The 27,201-nt window shown below is 47.6% G+C and overlaps 1 protein-coding gene across 1 annotated transcript in view; it reads right to left on the reverse strand.

Moving 5' to 3' along the window:
• Window positions 1–27,201, reverse strand: part of ATG16L2 (autophagy related 16 like 2) — a 694,312-nt gene that overhangs the window by 109,942 nt on the left and 557,169 nt on the right. The window contains exons 13-14 of the mRNA XM_085623378.1: window positions 26,329–26,449; window positions 16,588–16,693 (exon numbers count right to left, since the gene is read on the reverse strand). Of these exons, the coding sequence (XP_085479504.1) occupies window positions 16,588–16,693; window positions 26,329–26,449 (227 nt within the window). The remainder of the gene's footprint in view (window positions 1–16,587; window positions 16,694–26,328; window positions 26,450–27,201) is intronic.

Consider the following 27,201-nt stretch of genomic DNA (forward strand, 5'->3'; position numbering starts at 1 on the left):
TAGTCCAGCTCAAACCGGTTCAGGGGCTTCCAGCCCCTGCTCTGGCGCGAAACTGGACAAAGGAAATGGGTGTAGCCACCCCTCTTTCCAAACCCTCCCACAGGTGGGTCCCCAGAGTATGTCCAACCCCCTACCTTAGTATAAGTATGGGACCCCAGTCCTTAGGACTTTAGATTACCCTGGACGAAACTCTGAAGCTGAATCCTGGACCTTAGACGGTCTGCTCAAGACCAGAGGACTGAAGAAATCTCCCTTGGGGTCAAGGAGTGACTCCCCTGCTTGGCAGGCACCAACGAAGCAATTTGCCGGTCTGCATCATCGAAGCTCCCGCTGGACTCCGAAGTATTTGCAGCCCAGGAAGAGGATTTCCAGACGTCGCAGAGGCCAACCCGAGTCCCCAGCAAAGCTGAGAGCTGCAGCACTTTTGAGTAGCGTGGAACCGGAACTCCTGGTCACCGTGCATTTCTGCAAGTGCATTGACTTCTCGACGTCTCTGGAAGTCGTGCTTTGGCTGACTTGTAGCCCCCACCTCGAGCACTGAATCCACCGAAGATTGTCGGCCTGGTCATTCCGAGTGACCCGTGGGCCTCCATTTCGTCTTGAGGTCCCTTCGCGATCCCTGGTCCGTTGACAGGTGGGTCCCTCAGGGGGTAACTTTGCATTTCCTTGGGCTTTCCTGGTTGCTCCAGACGTGCCCTGACTCCCAACCAAGTGGTGAGTCCCACAGACCTTGCTGGTCTGCACCGAAGCATCTTTCTCGTTTCTGAATAGGTTGCTGTTGCCAAGGCTTGTTGTGTCCAATCCGGGCACCGATGCTGCAGCACTGGACATCCTTCGTGGGACAGCTCTAATCCAGCTCCTGGTCGCCCTCGACGCCTCCTGGACCTCGTGGCTGAAGAGTCAAGCTTCACCTCTTTCACCTGAAATCACCCGACATCGGTGGGCATCTGCTCATCGCCTTCCTGGTCACTGGCAAGTGACCCAGACTCTTTCCCCTCTGCTTTCAGGTTCTTCTCATCTTCGATCCAGGCTTGGATCTCTTCGGACACTTAGCATCTTCACGGCAGCAGCACTTCTTCGCCAGCTCCCATTGAAATCGACGACGCGACCTGAAACCAAAAGACACCTAAGCACCCGGCTTCCCTGGGTGAGATAACACGAGTACTCAGGTGCTCCCGTTGGTGCTAGCCCTAGAACTTCCTAAGTCCAAAAGGGTTTGGCCCTGACTCATTTCTAAGTGTCCCTAATCGTTAAAAATCTAACAGCGACTTTCCCCATAGAAGCTAATGGGAGCTTGCGGCTGTGTTCACACACTGCACACGGCCCCGTGGGTCCCCTGTGTCACAATGTGGGTGGTTCCTTGGGGTCCCAGCAATTCTACAGGCTCTAGGCCTTGTGTCCAGTTAAGTTGTGGTTTTCATACCACTATTTTAGTATATGGTTTGGCTTGCCCTTAGGGCCTGACATGTATTTGTGCTATTTTACTGTGATTATTGAAGTGTAAGTTATGTGTTTTGACCTCTAGTCTCATAAAGAGACTAGGAGGGTGGGTTTTGTAATAAATACATATATTTTATATATATACCTGGTGTGGACATCTTTCATTTAGTGACTCAAGAGATTATAGACTGGTAAAACAAGCTGCTTTACGTTCCTTCAAGACTTAGCCTGAAGGCTGCTCTCCATTTCTACCACTAGGATAGTTTCAATAAAGGTGGTCTTTAACCTATAACCAATAAGGGGTTGTTTGGACTGATACAAGGTGCCCACTATAAATAGTGGACAGCATATATCCGGCCAACTTCTCACATTGGTGTGCAGCGTGTGGGATTCCAGCTTGCTGTTTTGCAAGATAATCTCAATTGAGTAACTAACTGAAAACCACTAAAGGTACCCTAGGTATATATAATACAAGCTTTAGAATACAGTAAGTTCTACTGAACTTAGAGTTGTGTGTTAAGGGATAGCACACCCTCTCTACAACTCAAGAAAGTTTAGTAGGCCACACTTGAGTAGGTAGTGCAAAACACCACACCACACTAGTAATTCTTCAAGGCCAGGAACAAGTAGGTCCTTGCCAGAAGCCAATGGGCTTCAAGATTCCCAGTATGATAGACTCCCATTCATGGAATTGAGAGCATTGTGTACAACTAGGAAACTGAAGACAGGCAAAAGCCCAAACACCCAGCATCTCATAGAGGTAGTCAAGCTGGATGACCTTAGCAGATCTTTAGGATCTGGTGGGTTAGGCACAGGGGATTGGACAGCACCTGAGGACGGGCCTAGGGGTGTTATTCCCTATGACCTGACCTCTGAGGCTGGCCAGGCAGATGACAATGATTGGACCTGGAAAATCCAGCTCCCCTAGACAGTGATGGAGAGGACCATAATGGACCCCTCTTTGTCCCTCCTGGGAGAGGTAGTGGTGGGCCACAAATGTCAAGATCTCCCTCAGTGGAGTCTAACCATTCTAACTCATCTATAGGGACCTCAATCTCCTCTCATAGGAGGGAAACCTCTAAGGAGAGAAGGGAGAGACTGCTTACGTATGAGGAAGCTCAGCTTGAAATCAGAAGGAAGCAGGTAGCCCTAGATAAGGAGGCCCAAGAGCTCTACAGAGCTAGAAAAAAGTTGGGACTAGAGTCTCATGGTGGCAGCAACATCCCTAGAGATAGGGAAAGGTTTCATGACCATAGAAACCTGAATAAGATTGTCCCTCCCCACCAGAGTGGGGATGACATCCACAAATAGATAACTGCACTGGAAAGGGCATGTAATGTACAAAAAGTCCCCCAGGAGCAGTGGGCAGCAATATTATGGCTCGCCTTTGCAGACAAAGATAGAGATAAACTCCTCACTGTTAGAGAAGAGGAGTCAGGTGATTACAACAGTCTGAAGAGGGCCTTAATTGATGGGTTTGGCCTAACCACTGAGCAATAAAGGGTAAAGTTCAGGGATACCCAAAAGGCACACAGACTCAGGACTGGGTAGACTTTGTAGATTGTGCTACTAAGGCTCTGGAAGGTTGGTTACTTGGCAGTAATGCTGACTATCAATGATTGTACAATTTGATTATGAGGGAGCAGATCCTTAATAATTGTCAGAATCAGCTGTTGCACCAGTACCTGGTAGACTCAGATCTGACCTCTTCCCAAGAATTGGGAAAGAAGGCAGACAAGTGGGTCAGAACCAGGGTGAGGCAGAAGGTAAAGAATCAAAGTGGTGAACCCAAGAAGCAAGATCCTAAAAACTCTGATAAGGGTGGGGAGAAGGGTAAAGACCGGAAGTCTTCACAAGGGCCCCAAAAATCTTCTTCAGGTGGGGGTTCATAGCCTAACAAGGGAAAAGGCCAAAAGAAACGATGGTGCAAAATCTGTAATCAGAAAACTCACTGGACAAGTGACTGAACCAAGTCCAAAGAATCTACTCCAGCCACCATTGCCCCTAATGCAGCTGTTCCCCCTAGTACAGCTACTATTGGTGGTGGTAATGTTCAGAATAAGAGTGTAGTAGGGTTGACCCTGGGTTCTGAGATGGACTCTGGCCTAGTCAGAGTTCCAACTCAGGCTGTTCTAGTCTGTGATGGGGGCAAGGACATGTGCCCCTTTGTGAGTCCCAGTAATCTGGGCAAATACAGACAACAACCTTTAATAAATATAAAAGAGGCTTTGGCATTCAGGGACACAGGAGCAAGTGTCACAATGATGACAAAAGATCTTGTGGATCCTGGGCAGATTATACTTGGTGAAATGTACCAAGTGACCAATGCTAGCAATGTCAGAACAGACCATTCTCTGGCAGTTGTAAACTTCTCCTGGGGAGCGGTAACTGGCCTTAAGAAGGTTGTGGTAAGTGCAGACCTACCAGTACAGTGCTTGCTTGGCAATGATCTAGAATCTTCAGCCTGGGCTGAAGTGGAGCTCAGGACACATGCAGAAATGTTAGGGATCCCTGCTCATGTCTTTGCTGTGACTAGGTCACAGGCCAAGATGTCTAAAGCTGGACAGGCCCTGTATTCTGGAATAATGGACCAGGTGCCTCCCAAGAGGAGGAGCAGTAGGGTTAAGGCAGTGCCTTCCCACCTGACTCAGAATAGAGATCAGTCTCCTCAGGGAGAGGATCTTGAGCCTGAAGAAGGAACTGTCCCAGAGGAGCTTGAACCTGACCAGGTTTAGTTCTTGGGGACAGGGGGCCCTTCCAGGTCTGAACTGAGCCAGGAGCAGAAAACCTGCCCCTCTCTTTAACCCCTCAGAAAGCAAGCTGCTGTTGAGGCTGCTAGGAATGCTAGTGGCACCAATTAAGTTGATTGGGATGATGGACTCCTTTCTTCAGAGTGTAGAGACCCCAAGCCTGGTGCATCCAGGAGGTTGGTTATCCATCTGAAGTTTAGGGGCTTCCTATTGACACTAGCCCATGATATTCCCCTACCAGGACACCTGGGCCAGAACAAGACTTGGGACAGAATTGTCCCTCACTTTCAGTGGCCCCACATGTCTGAAGACACTAAGGAGTTTTGTCGCTCCTGTGTGACCTGCCAAGCCAGTGGCAAGGCAGGTGGAACCACAAAGGCCCCCTGATACCACTACCTGTGGAGGGGGTTCCCTTTGAGAGGGTGGGGATTGACATTGTTGGTCCTACGGATCCTCAGACAGCATCTGGGCACAGGTTTATACTGGTGGTGGTGGACCATGCCACCAGGTACCCAGAAGCAATTCACCTAAGGACCACTACAGCACATGTGGTGGCAAGAGCTCTCTTGAGTGTATTCTCAAGAGTAGGCTTTCCTAAGGAGGTAGTATCTGACAGGGATGCAAACTTCATGTCTAGTTACTTGACTGCTATGTGGAAGGAGTGTGGAGTGAACTACAAGTTCACCACACCCTATCAACCACAATGCAATGGTTTAGTTGAAAGGTTCAACAAAACCTTAAAGGGCATGATTAAAGGACTCCCAGGAAAAGCTTAGGCAAAGATGGGACATACTCTTGCACTGCCTTCTTTTTGCATACTGGGCGGTGCCTCAAAAGGGGGTTGGTTACAGCCCTTTTGAACTTTTGTTTGGTCACCCTGTCAGGGGTCCATTGTGTCTGGTTAAGGAAGGGTGGGAGTTACCTCTCAAGCCCCCCAAAAAGGACATAGGGGACTATGTACTTGGTCTCTGCTCCAGGATGGCTGAGTATATGAAAAAGGCAACCAAAAACCTTGAGGATAGCCAGGAATTACAAAAAGTCTGGCATGACCAAAAGGCTGTACCGGCTGTCTACCAGCCAGGGCAGAAAGTGTGGGTGTTGGAGCCTGTGGCCCCAGCAGCCCTCTAGGACAAATGGAGTCACCCCCATACAATTGTTGAGCAGAAAGGGGAGGTCACCTACTTGGTAGACCTTGGGACCCCTAGGAGTCCCCACAGGGTACTTCATGTCAACAGACTAAAACCATATGTTGACAGGGCAGACATTGGCTTGCTGATGGCTACTGATGAAGGACAGGAGGAAGAGAGTGACCCACTCCCTGACCTGGTTTCTCAGAACCCTGATGATGGGTCAGTTGATGGTGTAGCCTTGGCAGGCAGCCTCACTGCCCAGCAGCAAACTGACTGCAGGAAACCTCTCAGCCAGTTAAGACATATGTTTTCTCTGACTCCAAGTCAGACCACCTGGTGCACTCATGAAGTGGACACAGGGGACAGTCTGCCTGTGAAGAGTAAGATCTACAGGCAGCCTGACCATGTAAGGGACTATATAAGGACAGAAGTCCAAAATATGTTGGATTTGGGAGTCATTGAACCCTCAGATAGCCCATGGGCTAGTCCAGTAGTCCTGGTACCTAAACCTCACACCACAGATGGCAAGAGAGAGATGATGTTTTGTGTAGACTACAGGGATCTCAATGCAGTCACTAAGACTGATGCCCATCCCATCCCCAGGGCAGATGAGCTAATAGATACTTTGGCCTCAGCCAAGTTTCTAAGCACATTTGACCTGACAGCTGGCTACTGGCAGATCTGACTAGCTGATGATGCAAAGACAGCATTTTCTACCCCTAGTGGGCACTATCAATTTGTGGTAATGCCCTTTGGTTTGAAGAATGCACGTGCCACTTTCCAAAGGTTGGTGAATCAAGTCCTTACAGGCCTGGAAGACTATAGTGCAGCATATCTAGATGATATTGCTGTCTTTAGCTCCACCTGGGAGGATCACCTGGTCCACCTGAGGAATGTTTTGGAGGCCCTGCAAAAAGCAGGCCTAACTATCAAGGCTACTAAGTGCCAGATAGGGCAGAGTCAGGTTGTGTACCTGGGACACCTTGTAGGTGAAGGCCAGGTTTAACCATTGCAGAGCAAAATCCAGACCATAATGGACTGGGTTGCTCCAACTACCCAGACTCAGGTGAGAGCCTTCTTAGGCCTGACTGGGTACTATTGAAGATTTGTCAAGGGGTATGGATCAATAGTGACACTCCTGAATGACTTAACCTCTAAGAAAATGCCCAAAAAGGTTCAGTGGACAGCTAGCTGTCAAAGGGCATTTGATGACCTGAAGCAGGCCATGTGCACTGCTCCCATTCTGCAAAGTCATGACTACTTCAAAAGGTTCCTTGTCCAAACAGATGCATCTGAGTTGGGGGTAGGGGCTGTACTGTCACAGTTGAATGATGAAGGTCAGGATCAACCAGTAGCTTTCATAAGCAGAAGGTTGACCTCCAGAGAGAAACGTTGGTCAGCCGTTGAGAGGGAGGCCTTTGCTGTGGTTTGGGCTCTGAAGAAGTTGAGGCCATACTTATTTGGTACTCACTTCATTGTTCAGACAGACCATAAGCCCCTCTTATGGCTAAAACAGATGAAGGGTGAAAATCCCTAATTGCTCAGGTGGTCTATTTCCCTACAGGGAATGGACTATACAGTGGAACATAGACCTGGGAGTAACCATGCCAATGCAGATGGACTCTCCAGATATTTCCACTTAGAACATGAAGACTCAACTGGTCAAGGTTAGTTTAATGCCCCTGCGTTTGGGGGGGAGGGGGGTTGTGTAGGAGAGTAGGACCTGCTTCACATGTTTACCCCCACTTTTTGCTAGTGTTTCAATGTTTTTCGATTTTAGTCTGACTGAGACCCTGCTATTCAGGGCCCCAGCCTAGCTGCTTCCTCTCTAAAATGATTCCATGTACTTTAGGTACATTACAGATTGGATCTGAGGTGCCCTTGTAAGCCCCTAGTATATGGTATACTAGGTACCCCAGAGGCCTACAAGGGACTGAAGCATGTATTATGCCAGCCCTGGAAAGCCACCCAAAATGACACCACAGGTCTGCTACTGCAGCCTGGGTAAGGTGGTGCCAGCACCCCTTACTGTGATATAGGTTACCTAAATCACTATATATATACACACACATATATAAACCTATAGGTCCTTCCTATGGCAGGCGTTATCAACCCTGAAGGCAGAGTGCCTGGCTCTTATGTGAGAGGGTGCCCCTGCATGAGCAGAGCCCCTCTGCAGCGTTCGGAGACCCTTCTCTGATGCTGTTTGTAGTGCAGCCTGACCATATACTCTTAAGTGCATTATAACCAAATGGTAAATGCTAACTTTGGACTGGCTGCACGGAAACATGTCGTGTTTGGTGTCAAACACCTTGGAATCATACCCCCACATCAGTAACTGGTGTGGCAGTATGATCCCACCCTTCTAGAGGGAGAGACATGACTGTACTGGTCTACCCGGTAGAAAGCTAATAGAGCCCAGGCATCACAAAATGGATGCTGCAGCCACAGACACGGGTCTGGCCTCCTGCTGCTGACCGAAACTCCGGCAGGGGAGGCTTGGACAATAGGTTTCCTGTCACAGGGAGGTGTAACCACCTCTCAGACAGGCTTATGTGTATTGGGGCTGGGTGGGAGCACTCTCTGAGTGCTTTGAAGTCCTGTATTGGGGGCACATTTGGTGTCCCTGTGCATAGCCCAGCTCAAACCGGTTCAGGGGCTTCCAGGCCCGGCTCTGGCGCAAAACTGGACAAAGGAAATGGGTGTAGCCACCCCTCTTTCCAAACCCTCCCATAGGTGGGTCCCCAGAGTATGTCCAACCCCCTACCTTAGTATAGGTATGGGACCCCAGTCCTTAGGACTTTAGATTACCCTGGACGAAACTCTGAAGCTGAATCCTGGACCTTCGACGTGCTACTCAAGACCAGAGGACTAAAGAAATCTCCCTTGGGGGCAAAGCTGAGACCCGCAGCCCTCGTGAGTTGCGTGGAACCGGAACTCCTGGTCGCTGTGCATTTCTGCAAGTACATTGACTTCTCGACGTCTCTGGAAGTCGTGCTTGGGCTGATTTGTAGCCCCCATCTCGAGCACTGAATCCACCGAAGATTGTCGGCCTGCTCATTCCGAGTGACCCATGGGCTGCCATTTTGTGTTTCGTCTCGAGGTCCCTTCGCGATCCCTGGTCCATTGACTGGTGGGTCCCACAGGGGGTAACTTTGCATTTCCTTGGGCTTTCCTGATTGTTTCAGAAGTGCCCTGACTCCCAGCCAAGTGGTGAGTCCCACAGACCTTGCTGGTCTGCACCGAGGCATCTTTTTCGTTTCTGCGTGGGTTGCTGTTGCCAAGGCTTGTTGTGTCCAATCCGGGCACCGATGATGCAGCACTCGACATCCTTCGTGGGACAGCTCAAATCCAGCTCCTGGTCATCCTCGACGCCTCCTGGACCTCGTGGCTGAAGAGTCAAGCTTCACCTCCATCACCTGAAATCACCCGACATCGGTGGGCATCAGCTCATTGCCTTCCTGGTCACTGGCAAGTGACCCAGACTCTGTCCCCTCTGCTTTCAGGTTCTTCTCATCTTCGATCCAGGCTTGGATCTCTTCGGACACTTCGCATCTTCACGGCAGCAGCACTTCTTCACCAGCTCCCATTGAAATCGACGACGCGACCCGACACCAAAAGACACCTATGCACCCGGCTTCCCTGGGTGAGGTAACACGAGTACTCCGGTGCTCCTGTGGGTGCTAGCCCTAGAACTTCCTAAGTCCGAAAGGGTTTGGTCCTGACTCATTTCTAAGTGTCCCTAATCTTTAAAAATCTAACCGCGACTTTCCGCATAGAAGCTAACGGGAGCTCGCAGCTGTGTTCACACACTGCACACGGCCCCCTTGGGTCCCCTGTGTCACTACCTTGGGTGGTGCCTTGGGGTCCCAGCGATTCTAGAGGCTCTAGGCCTTGTGTCTTGTTAAGTCGTGATTCTTATACCACTATTTTAGTATATGGTTTGGCTCGCCCCAAGGTCCTGACGTGTATTTGTGCTATTTTACTGTGATTATTGAAGTGTAACTTATGTGTTTTGACCTCTAGTCTAATAAAGAGACTAGGAGGGTGTGTTTTGTAATAAATACATATATTTTATATATAAACCTGGTGTGGATATCTTTCATTTAGTGACTCAAGAGAATATAGACTGGTAAAACAAGCTGCTTTACATTCCTTCAAGACTTAGCCTGAAGGCTGCTCTCCATAGCTACCACTAGGATAGCTTTCAATAAAGGTTTTATTTAACCTATAACCAATAAGGGGTTGTTTGGAATTATACAAGGTGCCCACTATAAATAGTGGACAGCATATATCAGGCCAACTTCTCACAGGAGGCATCACACTTTACAGACAACTCAGACTCCATTCTGAAATCCCTGTTCCCCAATGACTACTGATATCCAAAGGGTCCACAGGATGCCTCATGTCCTGTGGGTGCTTCTACCAACACCAAAATATTTTACAGTCACCTTTCATGACATGTAGTTGCCAAACTACGTCTTTGTGTGTGATAGCCCAGCCCCAACACCAGTAGCCCACCTGTTGGGACTTGGAGACCAACTGAGGCAGTAACTGGTCTGCCCTTGAAGTGTGTCTCGTGTGCCCACTCCCGATTACTGACCACTGGAGTTTGAATGTGTCCATTGTACCTCCTCCCAAATAACCAACACTGGATCCAAGAGACCCCTTAACAGGGCAGTGGAACAGTTTGTTAGAAAACTAAAACCATAATATTCTGTAAGTTTTAATTCCAGTTGGCTTTGAAGTGTTGGGTTTCTGGGTGTTTAGAACAGATTCTCAGCTGTCTGAGCCAGAACCTACAGAGTTATCCCCCTTGAACAAGGGCCACTGGCAAACTAGGGTGTAGGTCGTAGCGTAACATACTTGACACACTGCAACATGTGTTTGGCTGGAGGCAGTAACAAAGCCATTGTAAGAGGACTGAAACCAAACATTTACAGGACAGCAGAGAACTCACAACACTGTTCAAGGAAAATCATGTTAACTGATTTTCAGCACCTCCAGGTGAAAACACTATAAAAATATTTGGGGTTGTGTCTCCGATCTTGGTGGTGCTAGAACATTCGTGGTCTGTTTTGTTGCTCACCATTGCAACTATCACACTGAGAACCTTTATTTGCCACAACATGCTGATCTGGTTCCCTAAAAGTTTGTTACAACCTTCAGTTACTTAGTTTGTGTCACTAAACCTTCATATACTGTGGTGGGTGCCTCATTACATGAAATAAAGGATCAAGGTAACTCAGTTCAAGATGGGTTGTGTCACTGTTTTATGTACAAGTTCTCCTGAAAACACAAATTTCCCTTTTAAAGGCTGCAGAAGGCAGTTTACCTGCAATATGGGCAGAAGAGACCAGGTTTTGGGTTCACACTGTGTTTTGGATGGCTGTGGGCGAAATCTCCAGACTGACAGCTCCATCTCTCGGTTGCTATCTTGTAGGCTCTTAACATAACATGTATTTGTACAGCAAATGAACACCCTAAAGGGTATCTTGGGGCTGAAATAATAGATGTTTACTCAATGTTACTCAATTTATTGACCTCGGAAGGATGGAAGACTGAGTGTACCCATCAAGGTTCAAACTTCTGATTGTGAGGGCATTAGTACACTAAGCCACTAACCCTGGCTGATCCAAAATGTGAATGAAAGATGCATTAAGGAATGGCTGATGTGGGTTGACCCTCTCCTGTGTAAAGCTACATCTGCCAGACTATAAAGTGCTTTGCCTCTGAGGATGGACAAGTAATGGACACTGAATATTGCTCAAGCATTGGCTTTGCCAAGCGACAAAGTATTATCTTCATTTGAGAATCACATGTCAGCTTTTTTGAACAATCAATCAATCAATTAGCAATCAATCAGGGGAATTGTAAGTGCGCTACTCACCTATGAGGGTCTCAAGGTGGTGGGGGGGTGGTTCAGTAGATCCGTTGAGCCGAAGAGCCATGTCTTGAGGGTCTTCTTGAAGGTGTTCAGGGAGGGGGCGTGTCTGATGTCTGCCAGGAGCTCGTTCCAGGTTTTGGCCGCAATGTAAGAGAAGGATCTTCCGCCTGCTCTGGCTCCGTGGATGCGCGGCGGGGTTTCTGCCAGTGCGAGGTTGGCTGATCGGAGGTTACTTTTGGATACGTGGTAGGTGAATCTGTCGTTGAGGTATTTGAGTCCGGTGTTGTGTAGGCATGGGTGAGGATTTTGAAAGTGACTCTTTTCTCCACGGGGAGCCAGTGGAGCTTTCATAGGTGTTGGCTGATGTGCTTGTGCCGAGGGATGCTGAAGATGAGTTTGGAGACGGTGTTCTGTATTGTCTGGAGTTTGCGGAGTAAGGACTTGTTTATGCCAGCGTAGAGTGCGTTTCCAAAGTCCAGTCTGCTGGTGATGAGTGTGTGGGTGACTGTCTTCCTTGACCCTGGGGGGATCCATTTGAACGTCTTTCGGAGGGTGCGGAGGGTGTTGAAACAGCTGAACCAGACGGCTTTGACCTGTAGGTTCATGGTGAGGGATAAGTCGAGTACGATGCAGAGGTTTCTGGCGTGGTCAGAGGGGGTCGGTGGGCGGCCGAGGGCAGTGGGCCACCATGTGTTGTTGTATCCCATGCTGAAGGGGTGGTTCCGAGGACAAGGACTTTTGTCATCTCGGCGTTGAGCTTTAGGCAGCTGTTGGTCATCCAGACTGCGACGTCCTGCATTCCTTACTGGTGTATGGATGGTCAACAAAGTTGTCGTACAGGTTTTTGATCTTGAGGTGGAAGTAGGCTCCAAGCTTATTGCAGAGGTCTTGGGAAGGGGTGATGTCTGTGGCTTTGCTGCGGGGGTTGGTGAATTCCTGGATGACAGTGAAGAGTCCCTTGGAATTGCTAGAGTTGGCGAGGATTTTGTTGTGGATGAAAGTCCTTTTGGTGGTTCTGACTTGGTTGTGGTAGTTTGCCATGGCTTCCTTGTAGGTGGTGTAGTTTTCGTGTGTCTTGTTGTTTCTCCAGGTTTTCTCCAGGCGTCTGCAGGTGCATCTGGCATCTTAGAGATCGGTGGTGAATCAGGCGGCTTTCCTGGGGCGCTGTTTGTCGGGGTTGCGGGGCGAGCTTGTCTGCTGCGTTGGAGATCCACTTGTGGAGTTCCCTGGCTGTTAGGTTGGCGTCGGATGTCGGGGTGTGGTTGTAACGGATGAGGGTGAAGTTGAGTTGTTCGTCGGTGACTTTGCTCCAGTTCTTTCGTGGTAGGCGCAGGGCTGGTTTGGGTGGCTTGAATTTGTCGACAAGGAAGTGTACGCAGTGGTGGTCGGTCCATGGTGATTGCGTTGTTTGGCTGAAGTGGTCGCGGTTTCCTGCTGCGAAGATGGGGGTCAAGGGTGTGTCCTGCCTTGTGGGTCGGTGTGGAGACAAGTTGTTTGAGTCCGATGTTGGCGAGGTTGTCACGAAGGGTGGTGGAGTTGGGGTCGCTGGGGTTGTCGTGGTGGAAGTTCAGGTCTCCGATGAGTATGTAGTTCATTGAGGCGATGGCGTGGGGTGCGATGAGGTCAGTGATGGTGGCGGCAAAGGGGGCCCGGGTGGGTCTGTAGGGGAGGGTGCCGTGGAGTTGGGGCTGGTCTGGATCTGGAAGTGCAGGTGTTCGGCGGAGGGGAAGGTTTCGCTCGAGGTTGTGAGGTAGAGGGTGTTCTTGTGGACGATGGCGAAGCCCCCTCTCAGGTGGTTGAGGCGGTCCTTCCTCTGGATCTTATATACGTCCGGGATGGAGGTGTTGATGTCGGGGGCAGAGGAGGCGTTGGTCCAGGTCTCCGTGAAGAAGGCGATGTCGGGTGAGAGAGTCAAGCAGGTTCCAGATCTCCACGGCGTATTTGTGCATGGAGCACACGTTGAGGAGGATGCATCTTAGGGTGTCGCAGGTGTTGGTGTTGGTGGCCGGGGTGGTGGTGAAGGTCACACAGCAGTGGAGGCAGGAGAACTGGCCGTGGGTCATGTTTGGCGTGGCCTGTTGGTAGTCTCTGAGTCTTCCGGGGTTGAGTGCACAGAGGGCAGCTGTGCTGTAGCGTTGGATGGAAGGAGATCCAGGGTCCCTAGGGCTGGTTGCGGTCGGGTCACGGACGGGCGCAGATGGGCCGCCATTAAGTAGGGAAGGGGGAGGCTCGTGCAGCTGGGAGGCGGGGGCGGTCAGGGAAAGGGGCTGCGGGGGCAGAGGCAGCGGCGGGAACCGGCGGGAAAAAGACGACCCAATGAAGAATTGAGTGCCACGCGATAACTCGTACAATTAAACACAGGGCACAAAAAAATGAAATACAAACAAAATGAGCACAAGAGAAAAACAAAACTGAAGGGCACAAGAGAGCGAAAAAACAAAACTGAATGGGCACTAGACAAAACAAAATATGACCGAAGGGCACATGGCACAGTAACCGGACAAGCAGGCATGCACAGAGTGGAGCGGCCTCGAACCCTACCAGGAGGAGGGGGTCAGAGGCAGAGGCGCAACTAGAGCCAAATTTCGGGGGGGGGCTGAGCAAAAATTTCGGGGGGGGCTGAACTTTAAGCAATAGGCAGAGTGGAGCTGCAGGGGCTCTTAGAAGGGGTGAAGCAACAGCGAGGCCTCATTAACATGCAAATGGTCTTTTAAAGACCTGTGAAGTGCTCGGGTGCGGCTGCTTTTTTGCCCGGGAAGGTGTCTCATCCCGGGCTGCCACACACGACGGGGGGGGGCTGAAGCCCTGTGAGTCCAATGGGTGTTGCGCGCCTGGTCAGAGGATCTACGGCGGAGCAGAGCACAGCAGAGCTGCTGGGGAGAGAGCGGGCCTCAGACCAGAGGTCGGAGGTCTTGTTCCCGCTCCCCCGCAGCGGCCGCCATTAAGTAGGGAAGGAGGTAGGGACGTACAGCTGGGAGGTGGGGACGGTCAGGGGGGAGGGGCTGCGGGGGCAGTGGCAGCGGCAGGAAAAAGACAACCCAATGAAGAATTGAACGCCACACAAAAACTAGTAGAATTAAACACAAGGCACAAGAAAACGAAATACAAACACAATGGACACAAGAAAAAAACGGAAAACAAAACTGAAGGGCACAAGAGAGCGAAAAAACAAAACTGAATGGGCACAAGACAAAACGAAAAACAAGGCACAGTAACCGGGCAAGCAGGCAGGCACAGAGCGGAGCGGCTTCGAACACTACCAGGCAGAAGGGGGTCAGAGGATCGACGGCAGAGCAGAGCACAACGGAGCTGCTGGGGAGAGAGCGGAACCTCAGACCAGAGGTCAGAGGTCTTGCTCCAACAATGGCAACAACAATTTATCTGGAGCATATGAAAGTGGGCAACGGAGGCTCAAAATAGTTGTAGGGGCTTCCAGATCACATCGGCAGGATCAGGTGAGCAGGAGAATGCAGTCTAGATTTTGCATATAGTGCACAAAGGTGTGCTGACCTGGCAACAGATAAATGGGCTTCAACCCCCATATTGTCTTTGACCCTCATTATTGGCTCAATAATGCATGTGAGGTGGCGTCCAGAGTCAAGGGGACAGGAGAGATCATCTCTGACAAATGCTTATTGCAAATTGCTCGGTTCAGGTCCCTCTCAGGGGCCTGAACTCATTTTGGGGATCATGAATTATTAGGGAGTTTAATTATAAATATTCTTGAAACTATTTTGTGATCTATGAGAATGTGAGACCCGTTAACCTCTGGGAATGGAAGCATGGTACAGATCGAAGATCCAGCTCAGCAGATCAAAGCTCATGCACCAGTAGTTTATTAAATGCAGTTTTTTCAGAAACTCAGGTGCCTGGCCATGAGCACAAAGATGAACCGTGCAGAGACTCTCAAAAGACATTCTGGCCACAACAGACAACCTGTGTAGAGAACATAAAAAAGCAATTTTTGTGGAAATACTGATCGACATGATAAGTGTCTCTAAAGCACACCATCACCCCATGAGGCATCATGGCGCTGAGTAACAGGTGTTGTCACCCAACTCAGTGGTACTCGTTGTATAGACCACGGAAGGACGAAAGGCTTAGTGAACCTGCTGGGATTTGAACCAGTGGCCATGAGGAGAAACACAAGTATCTGGAGAGGATGCATCAGCCCACTGAGCCACCAGACCCACCATAAAGTGCTGACCACGGAAGGACGAAAGGCTTAGTGAACCCGCTGGGATTTGAACCAGTGGCCATGACGAGAAACACAAGTTTCTGGAGAGGATGCATCAGTCCACTGAGCCACTAGACCCACCATAAAGTGCTGACCACGGAAGGACAAAAGGCTTAGTGAACCCGCTGGGATTTGAACCAGTGGCCATGACGAGAAACACAAGTTTCTGGAGAGGATGCATCAGTCCACTGAGCCACCAGACCCACCATAAAGTGCTGAGGAGAACAACCTTAAATTGACTGAGACCGTTCAAGGCATGTAATTTATCTAATAATTTCTTTTGCAATCTATATTTATTCCTTGACAAAAATAATTCCTCAAAATTAATTACTGCGCCAGGTATATCATTTAATTTCGTATAGGAATTTCATCAAACATCTCAATTATTGAGGAATAACAAGAATCAAATGTCACCGAATATCATTGAATATCACTGAAAAGCCGATCAACATTTATTAAGACTTCCACTTACAAAGGTGTTAAAAAAACACAACTTTGAGCAGGAGGTTCAACATCTGCGTGACGAATGTCAAGACCAGGTGCTAGTTTCAGTCATGGGTGACTTCAACATAGCTTGGAAAGGAACCACTACATGCATTAACCCACATGGCCAGCAGCTGCTTCGACTCCATTCCTGTTGAGGTCATTGTCTTTTTTACACTGGTACTCTGAGCTGGAGCCACAACTGACTGCGCAATGACGCACTGCAACTTCATACCACTCACTCACAAATTCACATTCACCTTGGCAGACATCATCTGCATAGGCAGTGAACACCAAAAGCACAAAGGTGAGAGAGCAGACAATCAACTCCTAAAAGATGTACCTTACTTTTTAATGTACTTTTTGATGTACCTTACTTTTTAATGTATAAAATATTAATAAAACAACTTGCCTAGTTGCAATAGATATGGTGATGTGACCTTTAGCATCATCAATGCCAAAGTGGATGTTGGGGTACCAGATGTTACTGCTACTTGGAATACAGTTACACGGCAAGGCTCTGTTTTTCGTGATTCGAGAGCCTCCGTATTTACAGATGACCTACCAAATATCTATTTATTTTTGGTATAAACAAGCGTTGAATGTCCTAATGAAATGATAAGAATACTGTAGCACACATTAGCGGTCAGAAAATGTTACCTATAGTCCCAGAACCGGATTTTTCCATCCTGGTGTCCACTGATGATGTAGTAGTCAGCACAGACCACGTCGCTGCAAAGAGACGGCACATTAATAGTACTTACACCTGAAACAAAACAAAGTAGGAGAAAAAGCAGAATTTAAAATGGAGGCTATTCGCAAAGCAATTGTGCATGTTTACGTGACTAGATGACAAACCTTGGTTGTTCACATGTGATTTCCTCAACACAAAGGATTTAAATCATTCAGTGGTTGATCGATCAAGTGAAACAATTTCTTTCCTCATAATAGGGATAATACACTCACATTAAGAAGGTCCCAATCTTGATAACAGTATTCACTATACCCTACCTTTATTTGCTATACTTATCATGGCTAGATCTCCCTGTCACTCAAATAAGAAGAGTCACTCAGAGAACCACTAGGAGCAAATGTGAACTGGCCAAGCCTTTAATTTCTGTTAGTGTCACTAATTCCCATGTCAACTAACTCTTAAACTCTTTGAAAAGTTGACCCACAACTCGAAGGCAGAATAGTTATTTAATTACAGATTTTGAAAACATATTAGCATGTTCTGCTTTGATTCTTGATGTAACAAATTTAAGAGGAGCAAACAAGCTTCAACAAGCAGGACATGTGCTATTTAGAAAGTGTTGTATGTGGGCTATCAAATGTTACTTGCTTTTGTAAATCATCAGCATGCTTTTTGGCGCTAGACTTCCACTACCTCCGTTCCCTTTAAAGTTTGGTTTTGGAAGCCATTACAGCTAAAGTCAATTCATGCAAATGAAGGAAACCAAGATTAACAACAGCAGTAGAAGACAATAGTATAAACTACTGGCAATCCAGTTGTTCGGAGCTCAAAAGTAAAGTCTGCATCAAAGATGGCTAGAAAACATTTTACAGATGACTATGGAAGAAATAGAATACTCAGCCCTGAAGGCATCCAAGATATTGACACATGATGTGACAAACTCCAACAGGTTAGAACATCTGTGTTGCTGTTGTTGAGATTCAGATGGTTTCTAACCAATCAGTTAAGGAAAGAGATGAGGGAAAGCCAAAGCACTGAGCAGTCAATGCTTGTGGGCGATATAATGAAGCCGGTGAGTCCATAAAAATCCATCAAACTGCAAGGAATTTGGAGGGTGCTAATATGGATACAAGCGGTGGTTCCATTTCAGCTGACAAGCTCGCTGGTAGATCCAGAGGGTTGATATGAAGCCATAAAGGGGCGGCTAGAGGGTCGAGAGATCAGTCTAATTAGTATCAATGCCACCAATGCAGAACAACGAATCGTTTTTGTGAGGCTGAGTCACAGCTTAACGCAATACCTGACAGGCACTACTCTAATGGGGGGGACTTTAACAGTGTAGGCAATACACTCCTAGAAAGATCCCACCCCCCACTGCGAAATTTCCAAGCAGCGCATGCCTCCCATGCATTCACAACATGGAGACACAGCTGGGGACTGATAGATGCCTGGAGGACCCTACACCCCCAAGGAAGGGACTGCTCCTATTTCTCAGTGGTTCTGGAAGTGCATGTGCAACTAGACGCCTTCTTATGCTCAGTAGACGCTCAGCGCCACGTTACTGCAGCGGAATACCTTGAGCGAACGATATTGGATCATAACCCACTAGTTCTATCCTTGAAGTGGATGCACCCTGTAACGGCGATCACTACATGGAGACTTCGCCCGGACACCCTGGAGGACCAGGTGTTTCGGGAAAAGATTAGGGGCAAAATAGCAAATTATTTCGAGGCCAACGCGGGGACGGCCTCATCGCCGAACGCAGAGTGGGACGTCTTCAAAGTGGTCCTGAGGGGCCAATGTATAACGCGTACCACGGGGGTCAGGCTTGTCATCCTGGGAGAAATAGAGGGGGTGGAGACAACCCTTAGAGGGTTGGAATGCAGGAGATCAGAGCACCTGGAGCTGCAGCAGGCACTCTTAGAGGCCAAGGAGGAAGTGGCAAAGCAAACAGAGAGGCTTAGATGCTTCGATTACAAGAAATACCTAGAGCGTACTCATGCTGAGCGGGACAAATCGGGATCGCTCTTGGCATGGCTGACGAACCCAGTGAGTAGTGGTCCATCCCTGGTGGAAATAGAAGATGAGATGGAGGTCCGACACTATACACAGGCAAAGATCAACAAAGTCTTTGCTCGTTACTATTCCAAACTGTATCGAAGGTTGCGAGAAGGCGAGCCCACAGGCGCAAGGGAATACCTTGCAGATCTGTAGATGGCAAGGCTGAATCCGGAAGAGGCGGAAGGATTTGGAACAGGCATCACACAGCAGGTGGTGTGGGCTGCCATTAAGGGTATGGCGAGAAACAAGACGCCAGGTACACACGGTCTCCTGGCTGAGTTTTAAGCAACATATGTGGAGGAGTTGGCCCCCCGACTTGTCACAATGTACCAAGAGGCCCGAGAAGTGGGAATGCTGCCAGAGAGTGCTAGGGAGGCACTTATTGCCCCTGTAACTAAGTCAGGGAAGGAACCATACGATTATACAGCTTACAGGTCACAATCCATGCTAAACATAGATTACAAAATCCTAAGCAAAAATCCTTGCGATGCATCTACGCCCCCACATGCCAGAACTGGTCCACGTGGACCAGGCAGGTTTTATCCTGGGGCGGAACACGGCCATAAACATTAGGCGACTCCTGGCTGTGATGGGCTCTGATGGATACGACAAGCGAGGGGTGGCAGTGTTTGCAGTGGACATTGAGAAGGCCTTTGACAGTCTGGAGTGGTCCTATCTCTAGGAAGTCCTGGTTAGGATGGGCCTGGGAGGCGGATTTCTGGCATGGGTGCGGCTACTGTACGCATCCCCTACGGCCCGGGTGCGCACCGGGAGGACCATCTCGCCTAGACAGAGGGTGGACAGAGGTACGAGGCAGGGATATCCTCTCTCCCCGCTCCTGTTTGCACTGGCGTGCATGGCCAGGAGCGGGCAGCATTTCAAAGTCTTGTATGCAGATGACCTCATGCTATTCCTTAGCAATACGACGGACAAACTGAGAGGAGCGCGTGAAATGCTGGCTCGATTTGGCACCGTGTCCTGCCTCAAAGTTAACTGGCAAAAATCCAGCTTATACTCAATAATGCCCGACGCCTGCCCAACCACCTGATCTAGAACACCTGAAATGGGAACCTAGCTGCCTGCAGTATCTTGGAGTCAAAATATATCACGGCTCATCCGAATTACTAGAAGGTAATGTGGGTAGAGTGATACGATCAACGAAAACTGCAAATGGACTTCTGGGGAACGCTGCCGCTGTCGGTAGCTGGGCGGGTAGCCGTATTGAAGATGGTAACGCTACCGCACCTATTATACTACTTTGGGACTCTCCCGGTGTGGATCTCACAGGCAACATTCAAACAGCTTGACTCAATGGTTACGTCATTCCTCTGGGGAGCAGGATGCAGAAGAGTAGCGTTGGCCTCACTGTGGCGCTCCACGGCAGAAGGCAGCTTAGCAGTCCCTGATTTTGAGAACTATTATATAGCTGCCCAGCTGTATTGATTGATCCAATGGTTGGCAGCGGACCGCGACCCTGACAGGGAACAATACCCAGCCGTGCCAGATGCCATAACCCTGGCGAAAGTCCTACAACGAGTGCGTCGGAATACATCTGAAGACACTATGGAAACTAGTGTGGTGGTGCGTTGCTGGATTAGATACCTGAGACGAGCGGGCGCTGTGACCCCCCCTATTCCCCGAACATACCTATCACGATGCTGCTCTGTCTGCCACAAAGGGGAGCCCTGGGCAGGGCTGGAGGACTAGGTAGAGGCAGGACTGAAAGTGATGGGAGACTTGTATCAAGACTCTGCACTGCTACCATTTGAAGAATTACAAACTGAATATGATTTGCCGGGAGGTCACTTCCTGAAGCATGGGGCCCTCACACGAAGAATTAGAAAGCACTGGAACGTTGGGGGTATGGAACCACGGGCGCTAGCTGGGTGTAGATATGTTGTGCTGTCAGCGGGGGGGATTAAGACAGTGTCCTGCCTATACAAGGCAATGACGTATGACATGAAAAAGCGGCTAGAGCGCCTGCAATTACAGTGGGAAGAGAACCTGGGTAAACAGATACCGGAGGTCGAGTGGGACAAGATCCTAGAGCAAACCCCAAAAGCATCTAGAAATGCAAGATTTAAAATAATGAATTTCTATGTGCTACATTGAGCGTACCTAACACTGGCCCGAATTCGGAGATACTTCGGTACAGACATGGCAGCGTGCACAAGATGCGGGGAGATGGACGGGCACATACTTCACATGTTTTGGAGCTGCCCTACGCTGCAATTCTTTTGGGAGGAGATAAGACACGTGATACGCGACCTCATCGACAAAGAGCTTCTGCATACCCCTGAGCACTTCTTGCTAAGTTGGTTCCCCAACACTGCCAAAAATAAAACAACTGGAAAGTTCCAGGACCTCGCCTATGTCCTGGCCAAGAGAGAGATAGCCAGGAACTGGAAAGCACCAGGAGGGCCATGGATTGTTTCCAGGAAAAAAGAGCTTGAGAAATGGGCAGGAAAAGAAGGTAGACTGTTGCTCAGGGAAGCTATTTGAGGGAAAGGTAAAATAGACAGGACCAGAGCATGGGAAAACCTAGTGAGTGAACTGACGATGAACAGGCAGGACAATAATAATGAAGCAATCACCCCACGGCTGGTGGAGCCAGGACAGGAGAGCGGATAAGAGGGGCACTTAGACTGGCGACGACCGACACCGCAACACATAGAACCCAAAAGATTGACCCACGAGAACCCAACAATACACAGAGGTAGTAACATGTTCACTTAAGCACAACTCGAAGGTGCAGGGGGGACTGTTTTGATAGAAGAGAATTTTAAGAGAAGAATGTCAGAGAATAACGACTAAGTATAGTATGTACAATATGCGCTAGATATGACGTGAAAAATGTTTACGTATATTGATGATGTCTTGAAAACCAATACAATCTGGTTGAAAAGAAAAAATATCAAACTGCAGGGAATTGAGCTAAATTTTCCACATGGTAAAAAATCTCATGGACCTCTGGGTAGTGAGTGGGTGCAGTGAAGAAGAGAAAGTAGAAGTCAAGCTAATCTGGTGATGAAGATGCGAAGAAAGAGAAAATACAATTCAAGGCCTTGTTTTGACTATTGTCCTTTCTCTCAGGTTATCCAAAAAGGCCAGTTTCTTCCTGTAGTTATTTTGGTTCTTGGGATCAAGGGAGGGTTTGTTTAGAAGTGGCTTGATGTATGATACTCTGAGGTTTCTTTGATGCATTCCACCTTGAATGTAACCTAGGGGAAGGGACAGATGACAGAGTGGCGAGGGTGGGATGGTAAGGTGACAAGTTGGGGGCAAATGAGGATGGGGAAGGTACCAGGACAGCTGCCAGTATGATGAAAAATTATGGAAAATAATGGGGCAGAACATGGTTGAGAGGGAGAAATGGAAAAGGGGGCTGAGCAGTAATGGACAAGAGGGTTACTAACTGGGAGGGGTCACTGGTAAGTGAGAGAGAGTAAGAAGAGACAAAGCATACTGTGTGTTTACTGATGATGTGAGGGTGAGAATGAGATGTGGTGAAGGTAACAGGACAAGAGACAGCTAGAGGAAGGCATTAATAGGACTGATGTGACCACGAGTGCATATAACCAGAAAGTGCTGAGGTATGGAGAATCCAGAGTAACAGATGCAACCAGCATGACTGTAAATGTAGGTTTTTGAACAGACTATGGGCCACAAGTATGAAAATATCATTTTGTGATTACCAAATAGCACATTTTATGAAATCGCTATTTGGTAATCACAAAATGAGATGTAACAAACTAGAAAGGAAACAGCCATTCCCTAATTGAGATTTCTTAAAAATCGCAAACATAATTAGGGAATCGCTATTTGTAACTGTGACTCCATTCGTTCCTATGGGCCTCAAGGCCCAATGGGGGGATTGGTCTTACATTACCTAAACTGCGATTACCTAATTGGAAATCGCAAATTAGGTAATGCAAAGGCAAGGGTGCCCGGGGGCCTAAGGCACCCCTGAAGCACCCCGAAAAAAAGTGCACATGTAAGGCACACACATGCCCTAGGGGTATGTGTGCGCTACATGGCACATTTTTTGTTCATTTTTCAACGTACGCACATGGTTACCATCAACTTGATTTCCTAAATGCACACTTTGCATTTAGGAAAGGCTTCTTACATGTGCATTAGGGATTCGCTATTTGCGACTCCCCATTTGCCTTCGCAATTTCGGTAATTGCTAAAAATTGCGATTACCTAAATTATGAATGCCAAAGCTTTTCATACATAAGGAAAGGCATTTTGCATTTGCAAACGGCCAAATTTAGCAATTTGCACAATTTGGGAATGCAAACGAGCTTCATACATCTGGCCCTAGGTCTTTGACTGGCACTGAAGCAGCGAGAGTATTAGCACACACTGTCCAATTGCTTCACAGGAGCTTGGCAGGAAGACGGCCAGCTCAAAGAGGTTCTACATTTGGATACCCAACCTAGAGTATTTAAAGTATTTGCCTGGTTCCAGCTCTGTAAAACCTGGCCAGAACAAAGCTCCAGACCGATTGCACACATAGTGAGACTTTGTGCAAACTGATGCTTCTTGGACATGCTTGGTTCGAGTTCAACTCAGCAAAAACTATTCATCGTGAGCTCCCTGAAACACTCTTCCAGACTAAAGAGCCTTATTCACCCTCCAACATCAAAAATTATCCACTGATTAATAGTTAGCTTGGTTTTAAGGCAGACAGTCTGAGCTAATTATAACTTTGGGAACCACCACTAAAACGCTGAATTGACTTCTTCCATGATCCTTGCTTGCAAAATCTGACTGGAACGAATCTGCAGACGAATACTGAGAGTTTGTTGCATACTGTTTGCCACATGTCCTGCTAGGAGTGATTTTAATCAAGTAAAAGCTCTGCATTGTAAGAGTCCATAAGCACCATCCATATATGGTGACGTGGCGCGCATCATCAACCACTAAGAGGTACATTCCCCAACTCAAAGATTTTGTTTGTTCTTCTCCAACACCTTGATCTAAACAAAATCAGTGTATTCATATTTGTGACACATTTTTTGTATTATAAGAAAAGAACACCGCTGAAAGGCATTGAGCACAATAATGACAACTCGGTCAACAAGTAACATTTGTTAACAAAGGCACAATTCAATATCTTACAGTCTTCATTCTTTTCATTTAATTGATTTTTAAATAGTAGTGTGCTTCCCTCCTTCATAATATGTATTGAGCTTGGCCTATGCTATCAAAAGGTGCGATAAGGATTGTCTAATTAGATGGTTTGTCACAATTGAGTCTCTGCAGAAATTGTTTCGCAAGAGTTGTCATAGAACGTATCAAAGTCTGTCTTTTTGGAAATCTCGTTCCTTAGCCTACCAGCAAGATGTACTATCACACATGCATGCATGCACACATGGCCTGCCCACACTCTATCATGGTAAGTCAGCGGGCCTGCTTCTATTTTCCTCTCGTGCGCTTTACCCACCTGAATGTGAACAATTGCCTTCTTGCGCAACCGTGCTGCCTCTTCAAAGATTGTTCATTTACTCTCTCTACAGTCAGAGTCTGCAGGACCTTTAGTATTACCGTTCATAGTGTCATTGTTACTGCAATTCCTAGTGCCCTTAGTATACCAGCCTGACAAGTCTTTACACTGCGTTTTGCAGTTTATTTGCTACTTGTGTTCCCTTGATCCACAGTCTCTTCTTTGTCAGTCCTTTTTTTGTGCCTCAAACTCTTACATTCATGGTCTGTGCCCCAGTTCACTCTACTGCAATCCTTCTAGCTTATTTATTTTGCTTATGTCTTGAAATTACAGTCTTTTTCCCTCAACCTTTTCCTATCACCTCCTTCTCTATCAGCAACATTACGGACCTCATTACAATGGCAGTTGGGCGGGCGTCCAGCTGCCACTGCCTCGGGCAGGTGTCCGACTGACTATATGTTAGCGGTTCCACCTGCCCAATTACAATGCGACCGCCATGCAGGCGGTCGGAAAACTGCTCTTTTCCATTGCGGCTTCTTCTGCGGCCCTAGAAAAGGGCTGCAGCACAAGCCGCAGCGGAAAAGGGCATATCTCAAACATCCATGCAACCGTGTGCCAGGCACCATGTGGTGCCTGGCACACTGTGCATGGATGTTTGGGGGCACCACCCGTGCCCCCTCGGCCCATAGTGTAGGTCCATGGGAGCACAGGGGGCCTGCTAGCAGCCCCCAAAGTCCCATTCTGTCTGCCTTCACATGGCGAATGGACTGCAGCCTGAGATTTCAGACGGACCGCCACCGACATAATCGGGCCCTAAATGTTGCATCCCTATAATCTTTATTTTTTTTATTTCTGGTGTAGGTTTATGTTTCTATCTCATTATCTTTTGTGCTAAAAGTAAGTCTTTTTATTGTGAAGTTATCTTCTGGTTTCTCTAAAATACTGGTCCTTCCTGTGCCTCATTCCTGAATATACTGGTTACTGTTCACTCTTCTGTTGGACTAGTTTAGGATCATGTACTGTATTGTTGCTTGTTAATGCATTCAGACAAAATAAATCACCCCGGAGCTGGAACAACATCTTGTATCCATCAGGACCCCCTCAATGCTGCTCAAAATTAGTGAAGAATTGGAGACTCTCCTATTTAAAGAAAACTGCATCACAGCGCCTCAACTGTCCACAAACTAGATACCTCCCCTAACACCTATTGACTTTATGCTTGTTTTTGAACCTGCACAGTGCCCTGCTGCCCTTTGGATAGGTTCATACTGTAGAAAACCCACAGACATACGTACGTACTGAGATCATCTTTTACTGAATATTCGCTGGTCCTGAATAATATCAAGATCATTCTGATTATTCCCTGACTGGAACCCCCTCATGCCTCGCACCGCATTAATCCTTTGCTATTTTCGATTATTTTAGTCGCCTAACATCCTGTGTCTGCAGGGATATCTCTCTGTTCCCTGTCTATTCTCACAACAGATGTGAAGGCTTCTACACCTGGAATTCTTACAGCCTCTACATTTAAAGAACAGCTCTTATGAAAAGGTGCAATATCTTTCCTAATCAGTTGGCAAATTGTAATTATGCTGACACGGTGTTGCTTCAACATGTTGCAAATGGAAGTAGTTGGATGTCAAAAGTACTGACTCGACTAACGAAGAAACAGACTAAAGTAAGGAGTAAATTTGCTAATGTCAACGTTCTTTGGGCTTCTTCACAAAGATTTAGCTTCACCCATGTGGATAACTCTGACCTCCAGGCCACTGTGCTTGTAATAAAGAAACACCACCACTAACAACTGCTTTCACTGCAATTTGTTGCTAGCAGATTTGCCTTTTGACATCTCTTCTGAATATGTACGAAGATAGGCTCACCATTTAACGCGGTCTAATGCACACTAGAGATGTGTTTTCAGGCCTTCTTCGGTGATTGATGACTATACCACCATGTTCTTGAGCAGCCTGTGATGTGTTCAATGCCTGACATCTAACAAGATGTATTTTGTACATTAGACAGTACCTTTAGTAACACATTACATTAGCATCCGTTTAAAAAAAAACCTTAGGCTAGGTAGAGATTTACTTCTGTCATCTCATGTTTTAAACACAGATAAATTCTATCAGACAAAAAATCTTGATCTAAAATAAAACTTTGAAGGCAACTCATGCAGAAAGGTAAAACTACTTACAATCGCCTTTGGTCAGGTCCCATACCTTCACCGTCCTGTCCCAACTACACGTCACGGCTCGGTGGAGTATTGACATGAACTTTGCAGCTGTGACTTTCCTCTCGTGTCCCGTGAGAGAGACCTACGCAGTAACACAATCTGACATGTATTAAAGTCTCCACATAGGGAGCTTTCCTGGAGCAGATAAAAACATTGCTATGACATGTCTACTTATACAAAGGAGAGGTCTTGACAAGACAGAAGCAGAGCATCGCCTTACGACTATCTCCACTCGCAAGTGTTAGACTCTTTGGATTAATATTTTTATTTACTGAATTCTGCCAGCTTTTTTTAGCAGGTGTGTTGTACACAGCATCAGTAAGTTATTTCCCAACACTTGCAGCAGCGTGGTTGGAGAAAATGGGTTGGTGAAGGTATGATGGATAACAAAACAAGGATATAGCCAATTCCTTACACATATTTATTGATAACATTATACTATCAACTTCGTTTGCAGTGCGGGAGTGGATGGTGGACCAAAATGGCCATGGTTTATATGGTAAAGGGTTAGATGTTACAAGCTGAAAAATGCCGCTCCAGTAAATTTGCCACATGCATTTACTGCGTCATGTGTTACGAAATATGCAGCAGTTCTGTGGGATGACTCATCAAGCTCCATCTCTAAGTCTGGAAACCACGGACAAAATACTTGTGATAGGAATGTGAAAAGAAATGACTGGAGGACATAAGGCCGTTTTAATGCGTACGGATCCAATTTTGTTATCTAGAGCGGGATAACAGTGAAACTACCGCTGCTGATGAGACACAAAGTAATTGCCATTGTAAGTAGGTGCTAACTGGAGTTCCAGCACAACATGCTTGTGAAGTAAGGAA

Source organism: Triturus cristatus, chromosome 8 (assembly GCF_964204655.1).
Source record: "Triturus cristatus chromosome 8, aTriCri1.1, whole genome shotgun sequence".
Taxonomy (NCBI): domain Eukaryota; kingdom Metazoa; phylum Chordata; class Amphibia; order Caudata; family Salamandridae; genus Triturus; species Triturus cristatus.